The 27,411-nt window shown below is 40.0% G+C and overlaps 1 protein-coding gene across 1 annotated transcript; it reads right to left on the bottom strand.

The window, feature by feature from the left end:
• Positions 1 to 333: 333 nt before the first annotated feature.
• slc6a16a (solute carrier family 6 member 16a) lies at positions 334 to 27,411 on the bottom strand. The gene is made up of 12 exons (XM_076265571.1): positions 27,057 to 27,411; positions 14,254 to 14,491; positions 12,743 to 12,900; positions 10,947 to 11,073; positions 10,353 to 10,528; positions 9,949 to 10,059; positions 9,324 to 9,565; positions 8,635 to 8,818; positions 8,062 to 8,263; positions 3,519 to 3,678; positions 3,249 to 3,411; positions 334 to 2,931 (listed from the first exon to the last, which is right to left on the bottom strand). The coding sequence occupies exons 2-12, from the start codon at positions 14,483 to 14,485 to the stop codon at positions 2,596 to 2,598; spliced, it is 2,091 nt and encodes a 696-aa protein (XP_076121686.1). The 5' UTR covers positions 14,486 to 14,491; positions 27,057 to 27,411; the 3' UTR covers positions 334 to 2,595.

Below are 27,411 nucleotides of genomic sequence, written 5' to 3'. Positions count from 1 at the left end.
TTGCGCGTACTTGAAAGTACTGTCCGAGGTACTGAATCCGTATTTAGTTTGTTGAGGGGAAGTCTCGCCCACATCACAGCGGCAAACTTGGATCTGTTTGTCCCTCGTTACGTTTTCTTCCGTGTCCTAACTTTACAAGTAGAATATAGTCAAGGTATTATTCCTATCACACTATGAATGGGTAGAATTGTATCTTTATACATAATTGTATTTAATACATTATGTGGATAAAATAAATACCCTTCATTTTGCCATCTAGTGGTTAATAAGAGAACAACAACAAGAGGCATGGACACGACACACACCTTAAAGACAGCACACTAGAACAGTTAATACATGGTAAAGTTTATTTGGTAATTGCAGATCTCCCATTTTCACACAAAGATAAAAGTAATGGTTATTATAAAAGAAAATGTCACACACACACACACACACACACACGCACACACACACACACACACACACACACACACACAGAGAGACACACATACGCACACACAAACACACACATCGTTCGATAAGGCAGTCTGGCTCGAGGTATATGCTTGAACAAAAATTACTGATCAGAGATGGTTACATGCAAACCTATCCCCTGTCCTCAACACAATCCACACACTTGAAAGTTCAGCTCATGTTCAGTTTATCCACTTTCATTTATGAGTTAGAGCATGTCTGCCTCTGCCTCCACTAAAATGGGAAGGAACTCAGGAGGGTAGAAGCTGCCATGTGTCTGTCTATAAGTATGTGTATGTTTGAGTGTATGTACACATGCCTGTGTATGCAGTGCACCCAGCTCTATACAAGTGAGCTGTGGTGGATGCCAATAGACTCAGAGAGGGTCAGAGAGGGGTGGCTGTATGGACACAGGTCATTTGGAATGGTGCTGCTGTCCATTCCTTTTGTTGTCTTGTGCAAAGTTGCCTTCACAAACAGTTTAAAATGCATACCTACAGGCACTCCCCAGAAATTACTTGTTACATTGTAACAGGACTGTATGTAGAATAAAGATAGCACATTGCTATCTTTATCATTATCAAGAATATCAGTCCAAACTACAAGATAAAAATGGCTCAGCAGACTGGATTATCAAAATAATTGTTTACTTTGGTAGATGTTTAAATGTGGCTGCTACTATATGGCAAAACATGAGACACATCTTAGCCTTTTATATGGCATTGATGACATCAAACGACAAGCCAAACCAGAACAATTAACTAGTCGAAAGCTATGATCCCTTATTGAGTTCTCTCATGAATCCTGATCTGTCAACACAGCTGAGCAAGACAGGCAGGCTTAAGAGAGGTCTTTGAAGACTTTAGACTTCTGTGACAGATTACAAATGAGTGCCATTCTGAAGGTGAACAGTATTAGGTGAACGGAATATTACCATGAGAGTATAAGCCTGAGACTAAACTAGTATGGAAGTTGATGTCAGTGAGAATTTAGTGTAAAGACCTGGGAGTCAAGGCAACAATGATCTTTGGTACAAGAATGGCCCACGATCATATGGACATCGTCACAACAGGGCAATTAATGTATGTAGTCTAGACTTTGGCATGTTGATGTCTAGTTGAACCAACCTACTGAAAAATATTACCATCTACAACAGTCTTGTCTTCGTCCCACAGAAATAAATGAGCTCTTAGGGAATTCTGACCTCTTTTTCCTAAAGCCCCTAAGATCTTAAAATCTTAAGTTGAATTTATACATGAACCTAATTGAGCTGAGACAATGGGCTTTTTCTTAAAATTAAAACAAATGAGACGGACAATCTTTACACAATGTTAAATTGAGCTCAATTGTGTTTAGGAGAAATAAACAAGACAAAGAAGAGAGTTTCTTTTCCTTTGAGAAAACACACACATGTGAGCAAATAAAAAAACTGTTCTAACAGGCAACATGCTCCCATTCCTGTATTTTCAGAAATGATTGAACACACAGTGTGAATCCATTGACTGAAACATTATCAGTAAACCAAACCTAGCTATATTATAGCAACATACTTGCTAGCATTAAGCTAGCTTGGCATTACTACCAACGGCAATACTGTAGTACTGTACTAGTTAGCTTAGGGTTACAGCCACTTACTGTGGCTTTGCTGCTGCCTCCATTAACTAACCCTGCTGTTGATATCAATAAATCAATATCCTCTCAATATCCTCACATTTAATATTCTATTTTACATTCATATTCAGAAAACTGATTAAAAAAACATTTACATCTTTGTGGCTTCCACTCTTAACCTTGTGGAGTTATACAGCATAGAATGATTCCCTGTGTTGTTCTCTTTCCTTTCATTAGGGCCTACTTCTTCCATCCCTTTTTATCACAGAAAAACGGAAATTTGCAAATACGGCACTGAAGATTATCTGTTATGCCAAAAGCTTTATGTTTACAAATGGGTATAAGTTACACCCTAAATTTGGTTAAGAGGCCAGTCAGAACACCCCCCAGAATAGTTCTCATATGGTCCAGTTAGACAGCAAGCAATAATCCTAAATTATTTAGGCCAAAATTGTAGCTTTCCATATCATATTTGTTTCTATAGCGATCTTTCAATCCTTCTTTTCAGTATTTCACCAACAGCACTCACATTTACACAACTGTGTCTTCCTCTTCCTCTTCATCCCCATCTTCCTGCTGTGGGAGGAGCCGGTAGTGATCGTGGCCCAATGGGAGGAAGGCTGCCCTGGCCATTTCCTCCAGCTCATTTACCGGACCGTTTGAATGGACGGTCTCGCGGTCAGAGGACTCGCACTTGGCGTACCGATCCCTGTGCACGTCGGGGCTCCTCCCCTCGTCGGGCGAGCTCCGCCCATCTTTTATGATTGATAGAACATAGCCGATTGGCACTGGCAGAGAAGCAGCCAGAATCAGCATAGTCAATACGGCCAGAGCCCAGCCGGGGTAGGCTAAAGTGCTTTCAGTGGCCTGAGAGAGAGAGAGAGAGAGAGAGAGAGAGAGAGAGAGAGCAGGACCACAGGAAAGAGGAGGAGAGGAACAGAAAGGAAAGGCAAAAGGAGTGGAGAACACAAAAGAGTGAAAGCGAAGAACAAAGAATTTAAGAGGCCAGAACAAATGAGAAGAGAACAGAAAGTGAGATACAAAAGAGAAGAGAGAGGGAGAGATCATATCAGAGGGTATTAAAGACAAAAAATTAAATCCAAATAATATATATATATATATTAAAATAATATATATATGTATATTTATATAATGCTTTTGTAGCATGCCTATGTGTGTTTTACCGTGGCATGGTCCCAGGCGGTGTAGGTGGGCCGTTTGATGACCATGCGTAGCAGGCTGGCAGCCAGGAGTCCCACCATAGACAGCAGGCAAACATACTTCCACATGTACTTGTAGATGCTTGGAGGCCGCCATTTCAACATCACCTCAATATCATCCAGGAACCTATAGAGCAGGACAGCACATGTCACAGCCACATGTGTGTGTGTGTGTGTGTGTGTGTGTGTGTGTGTGTGTGTGTGTGTGTGTGTGTGTAAGTGAGTGCATCTCACCTGTCAGCTCCATAGACCCAAGAAACACTCGCCGTCTCAAAAATGACCACAATGATAAGAGGCAGGGTGGCAGAGTAGTCATCAAACATCGTCACAAAGTAGTTCCCACTACGCTGGGTAAACAGAAGTCCGATCAGAAATCCCAGGGAACAGCTACCCACTGAAACATAACAAAACAACATATTACAAATTATGGTGTGTGTGTGTGTGTGTCTGTCTCTTTTTGCTCTTTTTGTTTGTGTGTGTGTGTGTGTATAACCCTCCCCATAGACAATTTGAATTTTATGTTATTTATGAGTTTGCAACTGGTCTCTTCTGATAAGATGACTTACAGCCAAGACCTCATCTTTAATTCTAAAATCCTATTTGAACTCTCTTATTAACATAATTCAAAGGTTCACAAAAGGTTCACCATATGGTAGAACAAAATAACTTTCACCTTCTGGACCTGATGGTACGGTTAAGTGGTAATGATTTGGTTGACTAAAGAGTAGGGCTGTAACGATACACCAACCTCACGATTCGGTTTGTATCACGATTTTTGACCCACGGTTCAATACGAATCTCGATTTTTCTTTTTTCTTTTTTTTTTTTGGGGGGGGGGGGGCTAGACATTTTATTAAATAACATTTTAATAGCCTCCCTTAGAACACCAGAGGATTACAATATAATATATCTATTATTTTATATCGTGATATAAAAATATTTTTCTGAATGACTGATATTTATGACAGCACACTATGCAGATTAGCCTATAGCCTAGGCCTACTATTTTTTATTACAACTCTACCTCTTTAATTCAGCTGTCTGGTTGAAGCCTGGAAATATTGTAAACAAAGTAGCATAGTTGGCTAGCTTAGCCTATCATAGTCTACTGATTGGACTGTTCAGTTTCCCCATGTGTGTTTCAAGGTAATACTTGTTCTCCTTGGGACCAGGCGCGCCTGCAGGTGTACGTCCGTACGCACTGTGCGTACCATCAGGCTACTCAACAAGAGAAAATTTCCTGTGTGTGTGTGTTTTGGCCCACCATACCTTCCCAACTATGGACAGTATCCCATTAGCTGCATGCCATTGAAGTTAGTGAACACGTTATCAAAATTAACGCGCACACATTTTGTTTGAGCAGGAGAGAGAGAATACGCACGCAGGCACGCAACTAGGCTACTTGTTTTCTTTTACTCGGCTATCTATATTATCAGCACACAATGTTGAGCTAATTCACTAACTCAATACTCATCATGGATATCTCAAGTTTAAACAACGAAAACAGAAAGAATGGATGCAGCAAAGCTAGGAGTTATTCCAGATGGGCAAGAACAAGGTAGGCAATTGCTTGTCAACGTTAGACTGCATTAGACAGCTGTTTAAAGCCAGACGTCATGGTAAGCTAGAACAAAACTAAAGGTAACTTTAGCCTGTATAGGGCTGTATCAAGTTGTCCAAATGAATAGGTCATTGAAGACGTTGTTGTATGGGACAGGCCCTTTTGGGAAACGTTGGTATTGAGATGATCAGTCAACTTCCATGCAAGAGTTTTAAACAAATATGTGCAGCATGCTAATGATGCTAAGCGGATTTAATAGTAATTTAGCTAGTCGTCTTCTATGCGTCCTTGCTTTCACGATTGTGAATGTTTTATTTAAGTCGCGCGTGTTCATTGAGCAGGAGAGGGAGGGAGAGTGAGAGGGAGGGAGCGCGAGAGAGCGGGGAAGGAGAGGGGGTTTACTTCTATACTGTTTGGTAAAGTTGCACACATAGTCTACAACAGGGGTCGGCAATTACGTTTGGACCCGGGCCAATTTTTTTTCAGACAATGGCATCGCGGGCCATAGCTTTTGTAATGGGGGGGGGGGGGGGGGGGGTTATAGGCCTACTATTTAAATTATTAATTATTATATTATATTAAAATAAACATCATCTAACTTTTAAAATGCATTTAATTTAATTCCATTAAAAACGTTTATTTGCTTATGTGCGCTGTTTTTATGCCGCCTGCTGCATCTCCTGTCGTCTCTCATGAAACAGGCGACTTGCCTAGCAACTTGCCGTAACTAATGTGTAGGCTACAAATATTATTCTTTTGGATGACGTGTAAATGATTAGCTGAACATTGCTATATGCTAGTTATCGATGCAAAATGTCGTTGTCAAAAGCCTTGAAAAGAAAAATTGATTCAGAATGCAGGACCTACAAAGAAGAATGGAAGCAGAGGTATGTGTTGAGCCTGCCTGCATTTCTTAATGCCAAGCCTATTAATTTAACGTAACATAGGCTATTTTTGACCTTGCCCACTGGAAGAGGGAGACAGGACACTGTTGTTGTTTTTTTGCACAAGATTACGCGCACTCGCGTGCCAATACCGTTCCGACCTGTGCGTCATGGATAACTGCAAGGATGTTCCACCTGTTTTGTCACTTTAGTAGGACTATCATCTATACCTCAATAAATGTTTTGAAATTGATGGGATTGCTGTAGGCCTTTTTTTCTTTTTAAAAACATGGGGTTAAAAAAAAAATTCATTCAACAGCAAATTAACGTCATCTCGCGGGCCAGATAGAATAGATGGCGGGCCAAAATTGGCCCGCGGGCCACTATTTGCCGACCCCTGGTCTACAATGAAAGCAAGGAGAGGTATGAAATTATTATTTATTTATTTATTTGTTGACGTTCAACGTAGGCTACCGATAAGTAAAGCGGGAGATGTGGGTTGCTTTTGCAGCCGCGTAAGCTGCAAAGCACTGCGTGAAACACTAGAAAGGGTGTGTCGCGATTCTGCCTTTTCACACCGCGACACAGTATCGTGGATATGAATGACACGATTTCGGTTTCGAATCTCGAATATCGTTACAGCCCTACTGAAGAGTTAGTAAACTATTACTGACATGGAAAGCACTGCTCCATAAATTTAGTGGACTTTGTCAATGAAGCAAACAGCCAATTCTTCTGGATATCAAGGTTAACATAAGCCACTTATCATATCTAGATGTTTGACTTTCTAGTTAAACTACCTCCAAGTAGAATTTTATGCTAAGATGGCCACATTTCGTGATAACATGTCCACCAACATTTTTGACTGAAATTATCAACTGAGTAAATTCCAGACATGGATTATGTCCTTGTCATACAAATCTGGAATCTGAATGAGATAATTGCATAATTGAACAATAGCTTTTACTGAGGCAGTACAGGCAGTACAGTAGATATTGAGATGGCAAATCTCAGATCAGCTTTAGGCTGTGAATGCCAAGTACCAGTTGTTTTTAGATAACCTAAGTGAAATCATGCCCCCTTGTGGTATCAATGTATTAATGCACTCGTGAATCATTATGACTATTGAACTGAATCAAATGAACACTCGATATACATACATTGCTTCTATATTGCTAGTGCTACATTGGAGTCAACAGAATGTTAGCAGACACATACAAACAGTGTAAAGAACATTAACAGTATAATAACATTATACTTAGAATTGTCATATTGATAGTCATTATGAATTGCCAGAGCTATTAGATTTCTGCTGAATTTGTTGGTTTCTTGGTAATAGAAACACATTCTATATTAACATAAAATGCAAAACAAACTTTTATTTGGAAACAGTTGTGGGCAGAGGAAACAGTTGGCTGGAGTCATAGTTGATAACAACTGACAGTTGAAATGGCTGAACAGTTGAGTAGTTTAAATAGTTACATTATTTAATAGTGAATTATTGTAGTGAGGACATTTATTTTGAAACAGTTGTGGGCAGAGGAAATAGTTGAACAGGATCTGTAGTCTTAAGAGAGCCAGATTGTATGCTTAAAGCCTGAGACAGAGTATAGTTTAAAAGTTAAATGTAGATAGTGTAATGGAAGTTGATAGACAGAAAGTTGAATGGATGTTGATAGGCAGATTGTTTAATGGATGTTGATAGGATAGTTTAATGGGTGGATGAGTGAATGGTTTGAAGAGGATGAATGGATAGAAAATTGGATGGAATGTGCCTTATATCCTTGTAGAATGGAGATACACAGAGAGCGTTGGCCTAGTTGAGCAGAAAGCAGTTGATACAGGTGCAATCAGTTTAACTGGCTTTTTGATGGGGCCTAGTTGAGCAGCTGGAAGTTGATACAGGTGCAAATCAAGTTAATTAGCCCATTGTGATGTTATAGTGCCAATGAAAAATCTATGGGGGAAAATAAGCTTGTTTTTTATTAATATCTCAAAAAGTATAAAGTTTACAAAAGTGAAAAATACATTCCTCAAGTGTCCTTTTCAAGACCTATGTTACAAAGTTTCAACGAAGTTTCTACGTTAAACGGTTGAAGCTGAATTAGACGCAGAAATTTGGTGGGAATAAGAAGAAGAAGAAGAAGAAGAAGAAGAAGACTTCGGATAACAGAACAGTGCATTTTCATGAAAAGATGCATAATACAACTTAAACACAACTTCAAAACAAATTTGACATTGTATATGTGTGCAACTCTATGTATGTTTGAGTATATAAGGATTATGCTGTATATAATCTATGTGTTTGTGTGTGCGTGTTAGTTTGCTATACCTGTGAGCATGGTTCTGTGGCGCCCCAGCAGGCTGAAGTTGTCCATGAGGGGGGTGAGGATGCCCTGCATGGTGCCAAACATGGTGCTGAGGCCCAGGTTGAGCAGCATGAGGAAGAAGAGCGCCGACCACAACGGGCTGGCAGGAAACAGAGCCATGGCCTCAGTGAAGGCTATGAATGCAAGACCTGTCCCCTCCACACCCTACAAATAGATAGATAGATAGATAGAGCAAGAAAGAAACAAATGGAGAGAGAGAGGGAGAATTTACTGCAGTGTCTATTTGATTGATGATATTACTGTAAGTACATGTTTAGTCACAGCTGAAGAGAGTAAAATAAAAATATAAGCTCCAGAGGCGGACATTACATTACGGAGTACATTTACTCAATTACTGTAATTAAGTCGCTTTTTAAAAAGCATTGTTGTTTTAGAATTTTCAAACGAAAGGGGTGGTAATTGGTGCTTTTTCCCATACAGGATTTGTGTACTTCGTCCAGCACTGGTAATCTCCAAGAGGAAACGATAGGAGAGAGGGATAACATTAACAAATTAACTTTGTAAAACTACTGTACCTTATTCATCTCATTCTCAGGGTTACAGTCAGTTATGTTTGCCCCCACTTGTGCACCAAAGAGTTTGTACCACTCTCTGTAGTCGTCCAGGCCTACAGAGCTAGGCTCGGACATGTTGAACCATGGCCACCAGTGCTGAGATGTACCAGGTACTCCAGCCAGCTCTGACATCACCCCCAGGTTCCTGCATGATGACATCATCAAAATGTAGCAGGCTCTTTCACTGTTTAACACAACAAACTCCATAGTTCTGCTGGAACACTTGACTTTAACATAAACAGTACAAGACATAGGCCTAAAAAGACCCCAATTGTTAAAAAAGACACACTTGCACCGACAAAGGCAGGTATACAAAATACAAACTAACACACATACAGCAACACACATAGCCCCACATTATTTATGGAGAGCATGTTTTTCCAAATAGGGCTATGATTGGGCTAGTCATACGTTAGTTATGGTTAGGGCTAGAAATGTGTTTGCATAAGGTTATAAATACCAAGTTTATATAAGGTTGAAGATGATTTATTGACTGTCACTAGTGTTTGAACGGTGTCTAAAAGGGGATATCCAAATAAGTGGCTATTCTACTCATATGATCAACCACAGGGCCGCAGCCAGCTACACCTCCATAAATACAAACACACAGACTCTGTCTCTCATTCATACTCACACACACACACATTTACCTTGCCACACAGCCTAACGCAATGGTCTTGGCCCGGAAGCCCAGCACCACGAACACGACGAGGGAGGCCAGCACAGAGGTCATGAAGTTGATGATGGACACCATAATGGCGTCGCGGTGGCAGTTGTTCTGGACGGGATTATAGGAAGAGTAGGCAATGACCGAGCCATAGCCCAGCCCCAGCGCAAAGAACACCTGAGTGGCCGCCTGACGCCACACCTGGACCCTGCCCCAGATCTCTAGCTACAGCAAGGGGACAGATGGACAGACAGAGAGACCGACAGACAGACCAATGTAAATTGCACTTTCTCCCTCTTAAGAGCGAATGCTATGACCTCTTTGGGCTAAAGATTGCCACACACTCACCCTCACTCAAAATATCACCTTTGCGACAGCAACAATAAAAAAAAAGAAGTCTGACTACCCCACAAATAGTTTCATGATACTCTGAATCAGCAAAGAAGAAACCACAAGTCCAGAATTCCATTCTGTGGGTTACATTTGTAGAGAATCCCTGGATTTTTGCCCCCCTCCACAGAGTGGTTTACTGTACCTTGTGTTTGGGTAACTTAGGCATGTAGGTGTGTTGAAGGAATGCAGTTGTGGAGCTGTTCTTGTTTACTCACCTTGGGGTAGAACATGTACTTGATTCCATCTATGGCCCCATCCAGCATCAGGCCTCTGATAAGAAAGATGAAGAGAACGGCGTACGGGAACACGGAGGAGAAATACATCACCTGAGAAAAACACATAGGTGTGATATATGACAACACCACCTGAGAAAAACACATGGGTGTGATATATGACATGCACTTCAAGTTATTACAATACAGTACATGTGTGAGATGCTAGCATTGGAATGTGCATATGGGTATGTACATGCGTATGTGTTTATGTAGTAGGTGTGTGTGTGTGTGTGGTTGGGGCACAAACCCTCTTTGTGATGTAAATACCTAAATGTAATGTAATGCAAAATATGGGGGATGTGCTTGTATCTGTGTTATCTGTGTTCATATAAATTACACTAGACCTTGGCTGAGGACTTGATGCCCTTTATCATGGCGAGGCACACAATAGCCCAGGCAGCCAGCAAACAGCCAGTCATGATGGGGTTAAAATCTCCAGATTCATCTATCGAGTCGGCGATGTCCAATGCCTTACGGAACCAGAAGTAGGAGGTGGGAGAGCTTTCAGAGCATTCCTTAACTGAGAAGGAGAGCAGAAATACTGTTGTCATAGAGCTACAGCACAATGCATGTATATCTGTACATACTGTACATCACACTGTAATGTAAAGCAGACACGCGCACAAATGCACACATTGTCCATAAAACGAACACAACTTCTACTGTGGGTGAAAGTACTCCATGTCAACAGTTATACAGTATTCATTTTGAGTGAGAGATCAAAGATATGGGATTTGGGAAAGGGATATCTTTAAAATGGTGATGCGTGTGTGTGTGTGTGTGTGTGCGTGTGTGTGTGCGCGCCACCCCTGAGTTGTTTGACTGCACAGTTCAGCCATAGGAAGACCTGGCTGGGGTTCAAACCCGCAAGTTTGCAGCAACTTGCAGTGTAAACGTAATGGAAAAGAGACCATGTGTACTGGAATGACATTTCATACCTGTCGCGTTAGTGCTGTGATTTATGGGGCAGTGTTCCCATGGTAATGGGTACTGAAAAGAGTTTCCAAGGTAGAAGAGAGACCAAGCAATGATCACATTGTAGTAGAGAGCCACAAAGAAGCACACCTAAAGGAAAGACAAAGAGAGAGAGAGTAAATAAACTCTATACAGGACATTTGAGAAAGCTCAGATAAACCATTAAATGTTTAGCATAATGTATGTGTTACACAGTGTGTGGTGGAGCAGCAGTAACATCACAGACTGACAATCGGTCGACCTGAGTATGATAATCGCCATTATGAGTCTGTGTCACTTGTGGATAAAAGTGTCTAAATATCAGTCAACTTTCACTTTATCAGTCAGTCATCTTTATGTGCTATAGCCATGCATTGGCACAGAGCATTGTAATATTAATGAGATAGGCAGCCAAACACAACAAGTCTCTGCGCAATGCTACCATTACTTGGAGAGGGACTTCTGAGAAACTATAGACGTCAGTAAACATACAGATAGACGAACAGACAGAAACAGAAAGAGAAAAACACGGCTCTGCTGTGAGTGAGACAACAAATTAACCACAGACCCATACACCCAGATCAACAGTAAGAAACAGACGTATGTGAGGAAACATGTACCTACTGTACACACACACACACACACACACACACACACACACACACTACTGGGAGAACGAGAGGCCCATTTCCTTTAGTGGTGTATACCAATCTGCCACAGTATTTCAGCCTCCACTTCGTATAAGGTTCTGTTATGTCTTGGCTTGGAGCTCTGATTATGTAAATAATTATCACAAATAAATCGTATAGAATTATTTGCATTAAAGTACAAAGAGTACTAGTCTTTGCCATTATAGTTGTATAATCAGAGAAAGCCAGTCTTACATTTAAAATATGTATGTAGCAGTATTCATAGAAATATGAAATATTTTCTACAATGAATGCATGGATGTTAAAACCATTAATAATAGCTAAGTAGAAACCAACCACTGAACAATGTACAAACAAAAATATAGTTCTATCTTTGGCATATAGAACAGGGACTTTTTGAATATATTATTTTAATGAGCCTAGCCAGTTAGAATAAACAAACATGTTATACTAAATGTTAAGTGGTTTCAATGTTTACAAAGTTTGTTATGACAACAAGCCCACTGCATTATATGTCATCATTATAACATTGCTTAGACTCACAGATGATTAAATGATCAGGACGGAAAACTGCCCTCCTGACACCAAGCAACATATCTCGCCATCATCTCTGTCCACACCCATACAAACTGTTCTGGCTTCAGTCCAAGCTATCTGCTCACCGTCAGATACTCTTTTGACAGAGGGCGCACTGTGGTCTACTAAGAGAGATTCAATTTAGAGGCTGTGGAACATCTGTGGAACATTACATATTCCCCTTGCACATATTTTTGAGACATTGCTATCATTGATCTTTAATAATTCTGCTTTGTTCACTTAGATTCCCAACGGACGTTTCTTCTTCCAGATATGTCTAAAGAAGGATGTTGTGTTTCAATGTGTGTGTGTGTGTGTGTGTGTGTGTGTGTGTGTGTGTGTGTGTGTGTGTGTGTGTGTATGTGTGTGTGTCTCTGTGTGTGTGCTCTCGACCTGGGACAAGAAAAACTGATCTCAGCCAGCTGCAGGGAAATTTTGTTGATGTTTCTTTATGTTTGTGCAGGCTTGCCTCTGCGTGTGTGTGTGCTAACGTGTGTGCACGCGTGTGTGAGTGTGTGTGTGCACGCGTGTGTTGCTTGCATTTCTTCTCTCACCATGCAGCTGGAGTAGCCAATCCCAGCCAGCCGAGGAGAGATGTGTTTCCACACGCCAATGCTGCCCTGTCTGATGCTCTGGCCAGCAGCCAGCTCCATGAAGAACAGCGGCACCCCCACCACCATCAACAACATCACATACAGAACCATGAACGCTCCTGATGGGGAGATGTGGAGGGAAACAAGGGAGGAATATCAGGAGATAAGATGAGAAGATACTCGAAACAGGCCAGAGAAAGAGTGTTATCGTGTTGTGCTCATTGGGTGTGACATTTTAAACCCATCCTAGACTATCCATTTTGTGGCTATACTGCTCTGAGGCTACTGTTTTTCTGATGTTCTCCAGCTTGTTCTTACGGTAAAACTTAAAATTGTCTGATGAATGATTCTATATGAAACATATTTGGTCTCAGGGCCGGCTCTAGGCAGGGGCCAGGGTGGGCTAAGCCCACCCAAGCATTTGTCAAGAAGTCAAAGTTTATTTTTTCTGTTTTTTTCAGTGTGCAGTCTCAAAACCAGCTTGGATGTAGATGAGTTGGTGTTGATTGTAATGGTAGCCAGCTGGTACATAACTGTGCAGTAGGCTTATGCTTGTGTGTCAGGTAGGCTAAAACCCCCTCCTGGCGCTATAAAGGAAAATTCTGGCCTTTTTTGTACTGTCGGTACGAGAAAACCCCCCAGAAAACAGTGCTACCTAGCTCGAGTTGCTGCAGCCAACAATTAAAATAGCTAGGCAGCTATTTTAAATATGCCCTCACAGTGTAGCACTATAGTTGCCTGGCTGCTCTAGCTGTTGGCAAGGATGGGCAAAAATACATCAAAATGTATTTTAAAATTAAATATCAAATACCGTAATTTTAAGTGTATCAAAATAAACTACAAAATGCATAGTCACACCATGTATCATTGAAACTGATGATTAAAGTTCTCAAGAAACTTGTGGTTGGTGTGTGTGTAAGCGACGTACACATTACCAACCAGATATTAAATTACAAGTCAGCACCAGTCAGAGGCTGCATTCATTGTGTTGCACTTTTATGATGTCACCACAACTACAAAAATACACAACTATAAAGTATTTTGATTCAAAATACGAAGCCATTTTTTTCCCAGCAAAAAATTAAATACAAATGACAACATACTATTTTCTATTTCAAATACTGATTTTTAAATACATGTATCAGAAATACTGCCTATCCCTGGCTGTTGGCTGCGGCAACTCAAACTAGGTAGTAACAATTTTTCTGTGTTTGTGTTTTGTGTTTCTTCCCATTTTGCTATGTTGCCTATCAAAAACTTGCTCCCACCAGCTCACCCAAATGTAGTACGCTAAAACCGGCCCTGTTTGGCCTTCATGATTATGACAGTATTAGGCTTACAAGTTTTGATGTGGACACTTCACTTCACTCTTCTAAAAGCTTTTCTTCTAAACAGGTTTTAAAAGCCCTCTTGGTCCACTTTTATAGAGATTACTTTTGGGACTTTTTGACATTTTTTTCTTTCGTACTCACCTCCTCCATTCTGATGGCAGAGGTAAGGGAACCTCCAAACGTTCCCCAGGCCGACGCTGAAGCCCACCTGGGCCAGGACGTACTGCAGCTTGCTGTCCCATGCTGGACGGTCTTCCGCTGGCCCGGCCTCCCCACCTGGGACCGGCCCTCCCACAGACACCAGTGCCGCGTCTGAGTGGCTCTCACCCAGGCCATGGCCGCCATCATCAGTCGGTAAAGGGGGCTTCTCCATCTAGGGCTGGGAGAAACAAACAGGGTGAGTCAAGAGCGATGGTAGCTCTGAGTATGGTCGTTGGGGAAGTGCCAAAGTGTGCAACACAGCACTTTCTTGAATTTGAATTTCCCCTAGGGATCAATAAAGTATCTATCTATCTATCTATCTATCTATCTATCTATCTATCTATCTATCTATCTTCTCTTCTTCCTTCATGGGTAGTCTTTAAAAATATTTTCATGCAAAAACACAAACCATGATATGAATTGTCACATTGCAATTGACATGTTTTTGTGCATAATATAAAACATTAGTTAGAGTGCAGATAATACAGTAGACAATGCATCCTAATGTGTGCATGTGTGTAATATAATCTCATATGGTATATGGAAGCTAAACAGCTTCACCTCTGGCTCATGCTGTGCCATTTAAAGGAGTTGGTCTACACAAACACAGAGTAATGTGTTCGAAACAGCTTTGCTATTTGAGGCTCGTTTACAGGAATCTAATAGGCAAAACAACCACAGCCTCTCCTATTCCCACACCCTTGGCGTTCTTATCCTACCTAACATGTGCCTCCTTGTACAAACACTACAGTGTGTTTTTCTGTTATTAAGTATGAGTGTTTCTGTAACATGAACTAAAATATCTAATTTTCCCTGCTCCTGCATTTGCTCTATCTGTAGATGCTATTGAATTTGTTAAACAAAGTTAGATATTCACATTTGTATTCCCATCATGTATTACATTGAAACAATGTAAACATAGACCTGAAATGCATTATTAAGCAACATTTCCTCAATCACTTTTCTCTCATTAAATGTTTATGATGCTCATATGTAAGGGGTCTGGCTTACATAACTCTAACCATGATGCACTACCACCTCTTGTTAATAATTCCTTAAATAACAGTGAAACACACCTTGATATTATGTTTAAGGTTTACATACCCTGACAGAATTTCTGAAATATTGGCCAATTTTTGGAAAATGTTATGCAGATCATGCAAAGAACCATTATTTAGGAAATAAATAATTAATAAATTATCCCATAATAGTGTATGCCCTTTTTAAATAATAATGGTAATTGAAATCACCCAAATGGCCCTTATCAAAAGTTTACATACCCTTGAATGTTTGGCCAGATATTAAACACACAAGGTGACACACTCAGGTTTAACTGGTTATTAAGGGTAAGTTTCCACACCTGTGACGGTAATTAGTGGCTCTGTATAAATAGTCAGTGTGTTTCATAGCTCTTGTGAGACCTCTGCACATCTCACTCAGGGCTGCATTGTCTTGGGGCCATGGGGCAAAGCAAAAGAGCTGCTAAAAGATTAGCAAGAAAAGGTAGTTGTAAAAATCAGGAAACAGGTATTAAAATATTTTAAAATGCTGGCCAGCAAAATTGGTTGGGATACGAAGAAAAACCCTCAAGCTACTTCAGCTGAAATAGAGGCTTCACTGCAAAGAAATGGCAACCCTGTTTCAAGATCCACAATAAAAATACACTTGAACAAAAATGGACCGCATGGTCAGGTTGCCAGAAAAAGCCATTACTGTGCCAATATCACAAAACAGCACACTTACAATATGCCAAACAGCAGCTAGACAAGGCTCAGAACTTCTGGAATAAAGTTAGTTGGAGAAATGAGACCAAAATTGAACTTTAATGGTCACAACCATAAATGCTATGTTTGGAGAGGAGTCAACAAGGTCTATAGCGAAAAGTGTACCATTCCTACTGTGACTTGATGCCTTATGGTTTAATTTGAATCCCATTCAAATAAAAGTTTTTTATTATGAATTATAACCTTTATATTTAAAAGTAACATGTTTTTCCTGATCACTTGTGTTTCCTTGAAAGAATGGTACACATTTTACAATTTCTACCAGGGTTTGTAAACTTATGAGCAGTGTTGGGAGTAATGCGTTACAAAAGTAATGTAATTACTGTAATATATTGCTGTTTGCGGTAACGCGGTAATGTAAGGCATTACAAAAAAAAAATTGGGTAATATTTACTCGGTACAAACTTCAGTAATGCGCGTTACAATGCAGTTTAACCCAAAATTCGGCGCTTGTTTTGTTTTGATACATATTCGCAAACACCACGCGAGAACAACAGAGGAGAAAAAATCTGCGCAAAATAGTAGAACGTTATCTCCTGATACTGGTTGAATATGACTGTGGCTGCAGCAGACTCGCAGGCGGACTCTATTTGCGGGATGAACATAAGCCTACGCTCATTATTTTCAGTTTGTCAGAGACAAGGCTATGAAGAACATAATAGTTAGTGCACTTTGTGTGCGAAACCGAAAGATCTCTCGGCTCGCGAAATAGCACAAGTAAATTAATGAAACATCTAAAGTAGTGCCACGCTAATCTTTTTGATTCTTGATAAAACACAAACTATGCTGTTCTGCATGTCAGCTTTGTGCTGTGAACTTAAATTGAAGAGAATAAAGGGATAGAAATGCAGAAAAAGATTGTGTAGCCTGGCAGTGGCACCACTCCCACCACGCGCATCACGCACTTTGCGTTGGGCACCAAAGGACAGAGGGGGCACCCAAATGTAACCAATGAATAGTAGCTTTACTGCAAACTGCGTTTCACTCTTCATCAATAACGTTTACAATGTCAAAATGCACTAACACGATGTTACATGCAAGTTTGATACCTTTTGGGTTCTCTCAATCACCACCTAGTAGAATTGGTGGGTCTTCAATCATTCGTTTTCCAAGCATTTAGGCTACATGAAGCACATGATATGCTGAGTCGACTGAAACGCATTCCATTCAGATAGCTAGGTGGATACCAGGCTCATAATTCACTTATATTCGCAAAACGAAATGTGAAGCAACATGTCACTGCATACTTCCATTTCCAAAGCAATGAAGGTTGCTTAAAATAACTTAACATTGTACATATTATTGTTAATATTGTGCTATCAATGTAACTCAAACAAATAAGGCTTGTTAACAAGAGCTGGCAAAAGGGCATTATGACAACGTAAAGATCAATGCTCTTAAGGTGACAGTGCACCATTTATAAGTAAAACAGCATTTCTTCAGAAATTAATGTTTAAAAATACACAGTAATGGTCTGTAAATAATAGGCCTTTTATTTTACTTTAGGTGTTTGAGTTATCATTTAAATGTCACTCACTCAAAGCCACTCACTTAGGGCACCGAAATGGCCAGCAGGCCACCATCTTGACATGTCTTTAAAGGAACCGTATGTAAAAATTGTATTTCAATTAATCATAAAATTGCCCTGATATGTCACTAGACATTAAAAAATCATGTTAATTTCAAATACTTATATCACTGACAACAGTAGTCTGGCCAGGATATTGTCATTTAAAAAGTGAAGTTGCAGCCCTCAACTGATGTTGATGTTGTCATGTTGTGTTTTGGCCTAATGTGCCACCCTCCACCTATCTACTAATCACAAAATCAGTAGTGTTTTGTCATCCGGTTGCCAACTCTGCCAGTCAGAGGGGAGGGGAAGGGGACACACCGCTCTACAGTAATTTGAAAGTGATTGTAGTACCCGTTTTGGCCACAATCTTACATACGGTTCCTTTAAGCTTTGATTTACAATATAGTAGGCTCTCTATTGATTTTATTGAGTAGGCTTAGGCCTTAAAGTTACAGTATTTCTATCACAATTTACCAGACTTTGACCTTTTGTCGGTTTTCAACAAAATTCTGACTATGATTGTTCCTTGTATTGCATTATGAGCACTTCGCCTATTGCATTCTACTGTTGCCTTAAGCCTAGCTCAGTCATTATGCTATACCACATCTCCCTCCATTGGAAGAGCAAGCTGCATTGAGCGTAATAAACTGCATTTAGAATGGTAAATCCATATTTCTAGATATTTTGGTGAAAGTAACTTAAAAGTAATGCAATAGTAGTGTAATGCCTTACAATTCAGAGACAGTAATATTATAATGTAACAAATTACTTTGAAATGACAGTAATAAGTAATGCATAGTACATTACGTTTTTGAAGTAACTTGCCCAACACTGCTTATGAGCACAACTAGTCTGTTCAGTGTTTAGTCTGTTCAACTTCTTGATATGATTATTGAAACACAAGTCACACACCACCATACCAGCATACAATCAGCATAATCATAGAATTATCTTTGACTTGTGTCCGTGACCAACACTGTGTATTCTCTATAACACACTCCCATTTCTATTTCTATTGTCAGCAGCAGGGTCTGCAAACGGCACAATGTTACAGGAACTCTACTGTTCTTATAATCCTAAACATAACATCACTGTTTGATAGGACCTGCAAACAGTATAGTGTGCAGGTCACATATTTGTAATTGTCAGTGGAGCCATCTTGTGCTGTCCACATGCAGTCTACTCTATAATCCTGTAGCTCAATAAACATCTTTTGTTTAACTTTGTGACAATGTATATACCATATCAGATGGTTCAAAAAGGCATGGTCCCCTTAAAGAATAACTGTTCTGCTTTGCTTTATGAACCCTTACATCATCTAAGGGTTATGGCCATAGACATAATATACATACATGTATATTATGTCTATGGTTATGGCTGCATGGATGGAAAGACTTAACAAAACACTGAAGGGAATATTTTGTATTCATATTTTATGTGAATGGTTTAATGATTCAAGTCTTTATGACTTGAAGACTGTATAGTTCTTATGGTCATTTGTGATTGTGTACCCATGTGTACCCTGTGTGTGTGTCTTTGGTCTGTATGCAGTGTATCCATTGTTTATGCCTTTTGCCCATCACCAAGGTGTGAATGTTTGTAGAACAGCATGTGTCCAAGCCTCTGAAGGACTTCCCAGGAAAGGGGGTAGTTTTAATTAAAAGATAATAGAAGCTGACCAGACCTGATGAAGGCCTAATCCTCATCCTCCCTTTCTATTGCATATTCAAACTGGGTTGGACCTAGAGGTCACTCCTTCTTTGTGTGTAACTTTAAATATGGTCTCTGTTAGTCAGAGAAGTTAGAAGAGAATATTGAGAATCTGGTGAAACCCATGATGGGGTGACACAAACATGTACTTTTCTCCCTTGAGGGGCACTAGGCCCCTCATTGAAAAGAATAAAGCCTGGATACTGACTTGCATCGTCCTGATTGAGTCTCAAGAGAAATATGGTAGTAAAAAATATACTATCAGTTATGGAGGTTCCAACCGTGAGATAAAAACTGTTGATTTAAATTGGATTCAACGTTTTGCTGAAAGAGATCTTCAACATCGTGTTTTGACGGCACACTCTTAAGGTAAGGCAATTGATATTTTCTGGTGGTGAGATTGGGTAAAAGTCCTATATAGTTCTTGTCAGACTATCGGGCTCCAGCAGGGAGCTCTGTTGGGCGTTAGTAACAAGCTTGTTTTGTTCCTGTAAATGGCCCGTAAGTATCACTGAGAATACTTTCGTCTCTATGAGACTGGCGTTAGAACAATAGTTCTGGAAATAGCCATGTATGTTTTAGACAGAAACATATTCGGTCCTATGGACACAATCTGGAGCTTATCGGATTAGCTGCTAAGCTTTTCAGGGGTAGCCGGGGTTCTTGGCCAGTCCCCATTTTTACGGCTACATTGGGGGACTGCTTGCCTAGACTCTCACCTGAAAATGAAATTGCATAAGAGTGTTGCTGGTCATAACAGATGTATGAAACCATCTTTAGATTGTGTAACTAAGATCACAGTTTGAAGTAGCCGTACGAAGATGTTGAACTGAAAGCGTAATGTAATAGTTGGGGCATCGAATGACGCTTTCCACCGTTTAAAGTAAAAACATTGGAGTGGATACGATACTGTGTTCTTCAAATTGATAAAATACAACTAATTTGAAATTGGATTGATAATAATAACTTTTTAAATTATGGAGACTTATGATGGATGATCAAACTAGGATTCATGTCGTAATAACCTTTTTCAAGTGTGCAAACATAGCATAACCTCAAGAGAGCATGGTTAGGCCTCTTTTAAGTACGCCTGAGCTAACTAGCTGCCGCTAGAGGCGCCTCGATGTCTTTGTCTAGAGCTAACATGAGAGCACATAACGAAAATGCCTTAAACTTCTTTTGTTCCGTTTTTTTTTTTTTTTTTTTTTTTTTAAGCAGGAAATATTCTTGCAGCCCGTTTAAAGTTGTCCTCCAGCTCCATGGAGCTGTGTGTGTCTGTGTGTGTCCAGTATGAATGAATGCGCGTGTGGGCCGGCCCTGTGTGTGTGAAATTTGTTTATTTCTTTCTATGTGTCTGTTTCCATTTTTGTTTCAAGTCCTTATGTTTTGAAATGTATGGGTGAGGAATTGTTGCAAGTTTATAATCTTAGCAGGATCAAGGACTTAGTATCAAGTACCTTTTCTTTTCCTGTAACTTTTATTTCCCAGCTGAAATGGATTGCTGTTTATGATGTTTTAGGCCTACTTTATTTTAAGTCTTGAACTGTTGAAATTATGTTCTTTCTTTTGTCTGTTTTCTTGGGTCAAAAGTTTTCACACCTTTTGCTATCTTATCTCACTGCCTTTGTTTTAGCACCACTGTATTCTATAACCAACCCCCCAGCTTCTCCCCCATGGACACAAAGGAACTTCACTGGGGAGATATAAACCATTGTTGATTTCAACCATTTGTCTTTCTTTATTTTGTCTTTTGGGGTTTAACATGTTAAGACAGATTTTTATTTTTGCTTGTATGCCAATGGGAAATGTTTGCTACATGTTTACGCCTTGTTTGATGTGGGCAAATGTTCAATTGAATGGATTCATACCCACAACTTGAGTTTCTTTATGTTTGAAATGACTTTTATTTGGTTATAGTTAAGAAACTATAAAAAGGGGGAGATAGATGCTATTGACTTGAAATACTTTCTAAGTTTACTGGTTTTATTGCTCAAATTGTCATTTTGTTTTGAATGCCTAATGTTTTGTTTTACTGACCCTCAAGACCCATACTGTAGGTGTGACTGTCTCCAATTGAGAAACTGAAAACATTAGCATACATTAGCATTAGTTGACGTGTGAAACTGCAAGACACTGCTTGACTCTGTAAGACACTGCTTGACTCTGTAAGTTTCTGTTGCTTTAAAGCACCTAGGCTGTACAGATGCTGGTAGTAACTAATATAATTTCTATACTTTCTTTGATTTGATTCTCTTTGACTTTGAATTTTATTTTTGTTATTCTATTGCACCTTTTATTTCTTTATGCTACGGTTTATTTCATTTGATTTCCTTTTCAGCTTGTCCTGACTAGGAATACTTGTTGCTCAGATGATATGGTTACAGATTTCCCAATTCCATTATAGGTGCTAAGATAACAGGAGGATCATTTTATATAATCCTCATTTGAGCCTTTTCTGGCTGTGTTGCTATTTTATTTTAATTTTATTTTTTCCTTGTTCTCATTGGTTTAATTTCTGATGGTCTGTTTGCTTGCCTTAACGGCTGATATATTTTAATTTCATTAGAAAACATATGGGTTGAATTTTCATTTTTATGTTGTTTGTTTGTTGTTTTGTAATGATTTAATTCATACATTTACAAGCTTTTCTCCTAGCCACCCATCACCGGATGATAGTTGATGTCTACAAACAGACCCTTACCATGTTGATGGTTTTTAACAATGGTGATGTGTGTAAATAGCCTGTTACATTACAGGTTGAGGACTTGAACCTTGTACTTCTCAAGAACACTGTTTATTAGATTTGGACGAGATGTTTTGTTACCCGTCATAAGAAATGTTTACATTATTACTAGGAATTCTGTTCTGAGGCATCACAAGCCTCAAAGTTCATGTACTGTATTGTTTGCGTGTTTGGAGGTATAACTGAGAGGTCAAGACAGACCTGACTGCAGCTGACGTCATCTTTGAAAAATGTTGAACTCCACTGAATAATAATTTCCTTATTAGTACTGGAATGAAAGCTTAAACCTTTTGCTCCAAAGCTACATGTATTTGCAAGATCTGTTTACAGACTCAGACAGTCGCAGACCCAGAAACATCCTAACGACGCATATCTCACTTCCCCCGCTGGCTTCAGAAGTGTGACGAGACACAACTTATCGAAAGGGGGAAAGCAACCAACACCTCCCCCTGGAGACCCCAGCAGACTTCAGTGTTCCTGGGAGAGCAGCATTTGGAAGTCCTGTGTAACATCCCACAAAAGGACCTTAGTCAGAACATCACGAGAAAGGTTGGTAGAATAGTGGACCTGCTGTGGGCAGAATAACCCCCAAAAACAGCAAGGATCCGAAGGTTCCAGGTAGTCGACCCTGACCTTCAGACTAGAGAATTTTTATTTTGTTGGTATACTTTAACTGGAGAAGGAAACATTGAAGAAAAAGAAGAGGAACACAGGGTGTGGGGGAACGCCCCCTATTAATAGAGCCAAGCGCCGCCCTAAGCACATTTTGCACACACATACACATACTAAACATTGTGCACCACACGAAGAATGGAAACTGGCTTTGGTTGCATTTTCTTAGCTGTTTCTATGATAGACGATGTCAGTCTTTCTACTGTTGTTATTTTTATCTGTAACCTCCTTCCACACCCTAAAAGTCCTCTGTTGTTAATAAGCTGATTCATAATTTATGTAAGCAAGTTTAGATGTTCAAGTCTTTAAGGACTTGAAAAGGGGGAATTGAAGGGAATATTTTGTATTCATATTTTATGTGAATGGTTTAATGATTCAAGTCTTTATGACTTGAAGACTGTATAGTTCTTATGGTCATTTGTGATTGTGTACCCATGTGTACCCTGTGTGTGTGTCTTTGGTCTGTATGCAGTGTATCCATTGTTTATGCCTTTTGCCCATCACCAAGGTGTGAATGTTTGTAGAACAGCATGTGTCCAAGCCTCTGAAGGACTTCCCAGGAAAGGGGGTAGTTTTAATTAAAAGATAATAGAAGCTGACCAGACCTGATGAAGGCCTAATCCTCATCCTCCCTTTCTATTGCATATTCAAACTGGGTTGGACCTAGAGGTCACTCCTTCTTTGTGTGTAACTTTAAATATGGTCTCTGTTAGTCAGAGAAGTTAGAAGAGAATATTGAGAATCTGGTGAAACCCATGATGGGGTGACACAAACATGTACTTTTCTCCCTTGAGGGGCACTAGGCCCCTCATTGAAAAGAATAAAGCCTGGATACTGACTTGCATCGTCCTGATTGAGTCTCAAGAGAAATATGGTAGTAAAAAATATACTATCAACACTTCACTATCCAAATAAACACAGACAAAAGTAGTATGAAGGTGATATCATTAGCTCAAAAAATATACCATAGACATACATTACATAAAAATGCATTGTTTTGAAGATTGCCCTAACTCCAAAAAAATTCAAGAACAACATATTTGTGAAGCTAAGTAAGGGGTTGTGCATTCAGAGCAGACCAGGAGCTCAGTTGAATTGTACAAGCTATGCTAGTCTTTCAAGGACTAAACAACATTATATATCCATGCAAGATGTAAGTTACTTATTTTGTTGTTATCCCTTAATGTCATACAGTCAGAAGTAGATTTAACATGATTTGTAGAGATTTGTAAACAGTCTTTCATGCAATTATCCACAAGAATTTGAACTCATGCTGGTTGGTTTTCACCCTCCCCCACTCAGTATTTATGCACTTGACAGTCAGTCACTTCTTTAAGGGGAATGTGGCAGCCGCCAGTGGTAATTTCCACGAAGTTGACCTTTCTGTCTTTCTCGTTGATGTGTCACAGAACATACATGTGGACATAGTAATTTCATTTATTTCCCTCGTCTCTCTGAGACATTTCCAGCGCCAATTCCTCTTCAGTGTTCCTATAATGTGCTTGGAAGACAGCAGAGTTTTTTTTCAGTGCTTGTCCTCTTATGTCATGCGCACAATATAGCCTGCTACTTTTCCATTTAAACATTCTTCCATGAGTGACATTTCATTGCTGTTTCATTGCTGTCGACCAAGCTCTCTCTTGGAAGATGGCAACATTCCTTTCTGCTACTGTATCTGTCTCTTGCTCTCCCTCAAGACACTGCTGCTCATTCGTTGAAAATACACAGACCACAGTGTAGCTAAAACAGAACATCACAAACTCTGATGTTTGTGTGTATAAAATATACACCATGTATCAGTCAGTGTGCTTTAGATGCAACCCTCTCAACGAGAGCTGTGTGATGATATTCAGCCATCACCTTCCTTGGCATACTGTCAGCATTTGATATGGAGAATCATTAGATATGGGTGTTGACTTTCTCTGGCCAGGACACCATTTCAAATAATATAATCCTTCATACCAGGAAATGTGACCAGGTGTAAAGGAGATATCAGCTCTGTGGACTGTGGCACTAAACAGGTGGTGTACCACAAGGGTCAGTGTTCGGACCAGTCCTCTAATATCACTCAGACTTATCATATGGTCTTGTGGATTATCCAACTCCTGCTATCCTGATGATTACACCAAACTGTACTGATCATTTGCCCAAGTTTCAGTTTCAGTTCAGGTGCCAGCATGTCCTGTGGACATCTTTTTTTGACTGACCATATGAGACACCCAGCTAAACCATTACAGCACCAAGCATTCTGCCATTCCAGTCAGCTATTCCTCACAGTCAGCACACCAGTTCAATTAACCATCTGTTTTGTTTCCATAGATCCAGGCTCCTCCACACAGATATGCCCACTCCAGTGGCTGTAATATCTGCTCACAGTGATCTAGTCTTTGCAACTTTATTAGAACCATTAAAGCAGAACTGGGTGAGTTTTTTAGTCTAAAGCTTGTGAGCTAGCTACCTAAAAGGTATATAAAACCTTACCAGCACCACCCCAAGTCTTAATGGCACTGCTGGAGTCTTACAAACATGCTAACTGATGTCTTTTGTTGTTACAGTCACCAATGTCATGCTGTGAAAGATATTTACTTATTTTTGTGGTGTGTTCCTACCCTGGAACACAGAACTGCATAGTGACATTCAGCAACAGAAGTGTGGTTGCAAATGCTTTCCAGATTACATAACATCATCAACAGCAACTCTTGGTTTCCTCTATGAGATTAATCATCTAATCAACTAGTCACTGCGCTATAAAAGACATGCATGCCAGCATGGTGGCTCAGGTAACCAGGTAACTCACAGTAGTTACCTTGAGTATTGAGCTAACTTGGCTTCCTTAAGCTAACTTGGCTACCCTAACATTTAAAAGGCCTTAGTGTCAGGAGCCATGTGTTCTCAGCTGTGGGAATGGAAAACTACAGAGCACTGGCAGGGAAAGCGAGATCATCCATTTTATTAAGAATGGAGAGAGACACAGAGAAGGAGAGACAAAAAAGTCTGAGCAATACAGAACAGCCAATCTGGAATTTGTTCAAGGTGTCTCTTACCTCTGGATACATGTGTCTTATGACTATGGAAAAATACAACTCCTAAATCTCTCTTTTACCCCTCTCCGCCTCCTGCACACTCCCACTCTGCCTTCACCCACTCTGGTCTCCCTTTCCCTGCCTCAATCTATTTATAGTAGTCTGTTAAGCAACTGGTGTTACCCAGACTGTTTTGTTGATAGTCTGTTTTAGTACACACTCCTGTTTTAGAAACAAACGCCAGCACCTTTCAGATATCTACAACACAATCAAAAGAACATGTGCATGTAGACAAATATTTTTTGGTTGTAGGTGATAATGAGAATACTGATAGCCAGGCGAAAGGGGGTACACCCCGTTCACTGAAGGGCGTTGATTAAATCCACTATTTGTTTCATTGAAGACTCTTTCATACCCTTGCGCTCCCTCCCACACGCACGGCCCTTCCTGATTGGTAGAAAGATTCAGTGCATCGTTACAGCCTCAGGTCCCTCGAGAACCATTCCTTAGCTCTGGACTCGGATCAGTTCGTCCAAAATCCCTCCACTCTGGAATCGGCGCGCGAGAAATAGACCTGACTACGGACCACGGGCCAGTCTGTATACTCTGCTAAATTCCTTTGCAAGTTCACCTTGGGATACGGTGTTTGGACTAAATGTCTTATCGTGACTGATTTCAGCAACGCACCTGTGATACACTGTGCCAAACGAATGCACTGATAACATTGTATACTGTCAAACAGATATTTCCTTTTCGGCTTTTCATCCAGAATTAAGGGAATTATTAAAAAGCAACTACCCAAATGACCAACCCGTCACGAATATGGAAAATAAATGAAGTAGTTTCTCAGTCTGGATCAACTTCATGTTGTTTCACTACTCTTGCTATTTTAACATATTTGCGCTGAGCTTCAACCGACCACTTGGCGAAACTAATATATTTTTTAAAGTGCATACTCAAAATGCATTTGTATATTTAATTCCATGTATTCAACCTTGAAAGTTCATGACAGGAACCCATAGAAAAACGCTCTGCTGTTGCGCACAGCAATTTCTGACAAAGCGTAACATGAAACAAGAGAAAAGAGAGTGAAGATGTAATATAATCATGCAGCCTACCAATTATAATAGTCATTGTCATGTTTTGCATTCTTCATTTGGTGCGCAAAAGCAATCCAGTTCATGTGCATTAGGAGACACTATGAGTGAACTGGACATGAAATACATGCTGCTCTTTACCTCTCTTTGTGGTGGTAGAGGAAGTCCTGAAGAAGCCCCTTTTGCTGTCTTGTCTTAAACCGTTAGATAAACTCAGTCTGCAAATATAACCGTTTTCTCAAGAAAAATCCACGTAACTGTTTAAATGTTCTCCAAAATTAAGCTATTCCAGTGTCTGTTTAATATCGATAAGCTTGTCTGATTAGCGCAGACTTTAGAATTGTATCGAAACACATAGCCTACAACTTTACATGCCTTTGGGCTCCAATTTCATCAATCCCCAAGAAACTTTAGAGGATGACTCCCCTTTAAGCGCTCATTGGCTCCGCACTGCTCGAGCTCTGTGTCATAACGTGTGGGCCCCGCCCTTCTTGAC

Source organism: Alosa pseudoharengus, unplaced genomic scaffold, assembly GCF_046254945.1.
Source record: "Alosa pseudoharengus isolate Yale_2024_CS ecotype anadromous, Long Island Sound unplaced genomic scaffold, YU_APseudo_1.1 YU_APseudo_1.1_scf_4, whole genome shotgun sequence".
NCBI classification, from domain to species: Eukaryota; Metazoa; Chordata; class Actinopteri; order Clupeiformes; family Clupeidae; genus Alosa; species Alosa pseudoharengus.
This window is presented reverse-complemented; position numbering and strand designations above follow the sequence as displayed.

Excerpts from the sequence above, each read along its gene's own strand:
- slc6a16a (XM_076265571.1), bottom strand. The coding sequence starts at position 14,485 with ATGGAGAAGCCCCCTTTACCGACTGATGATGGCGGCCATGGCCTGGGT. Across the intron at positions 11,074-12,742 it reads TTGGCTACTCCAGCTGCATG|GTGTGCTTCTTTGTGGCTCT; the intron begins GTGAGAGAAGAA and ends TCTTTCCTTTAG. Across the intron at positions 8,264-8,634 it reads CTGAGAATGAGATGAATAAG|GGTGTGGAGGGGACAGGTCT; the intron begins GTACAGTAGTTT and ends ATCTATTTGTAG.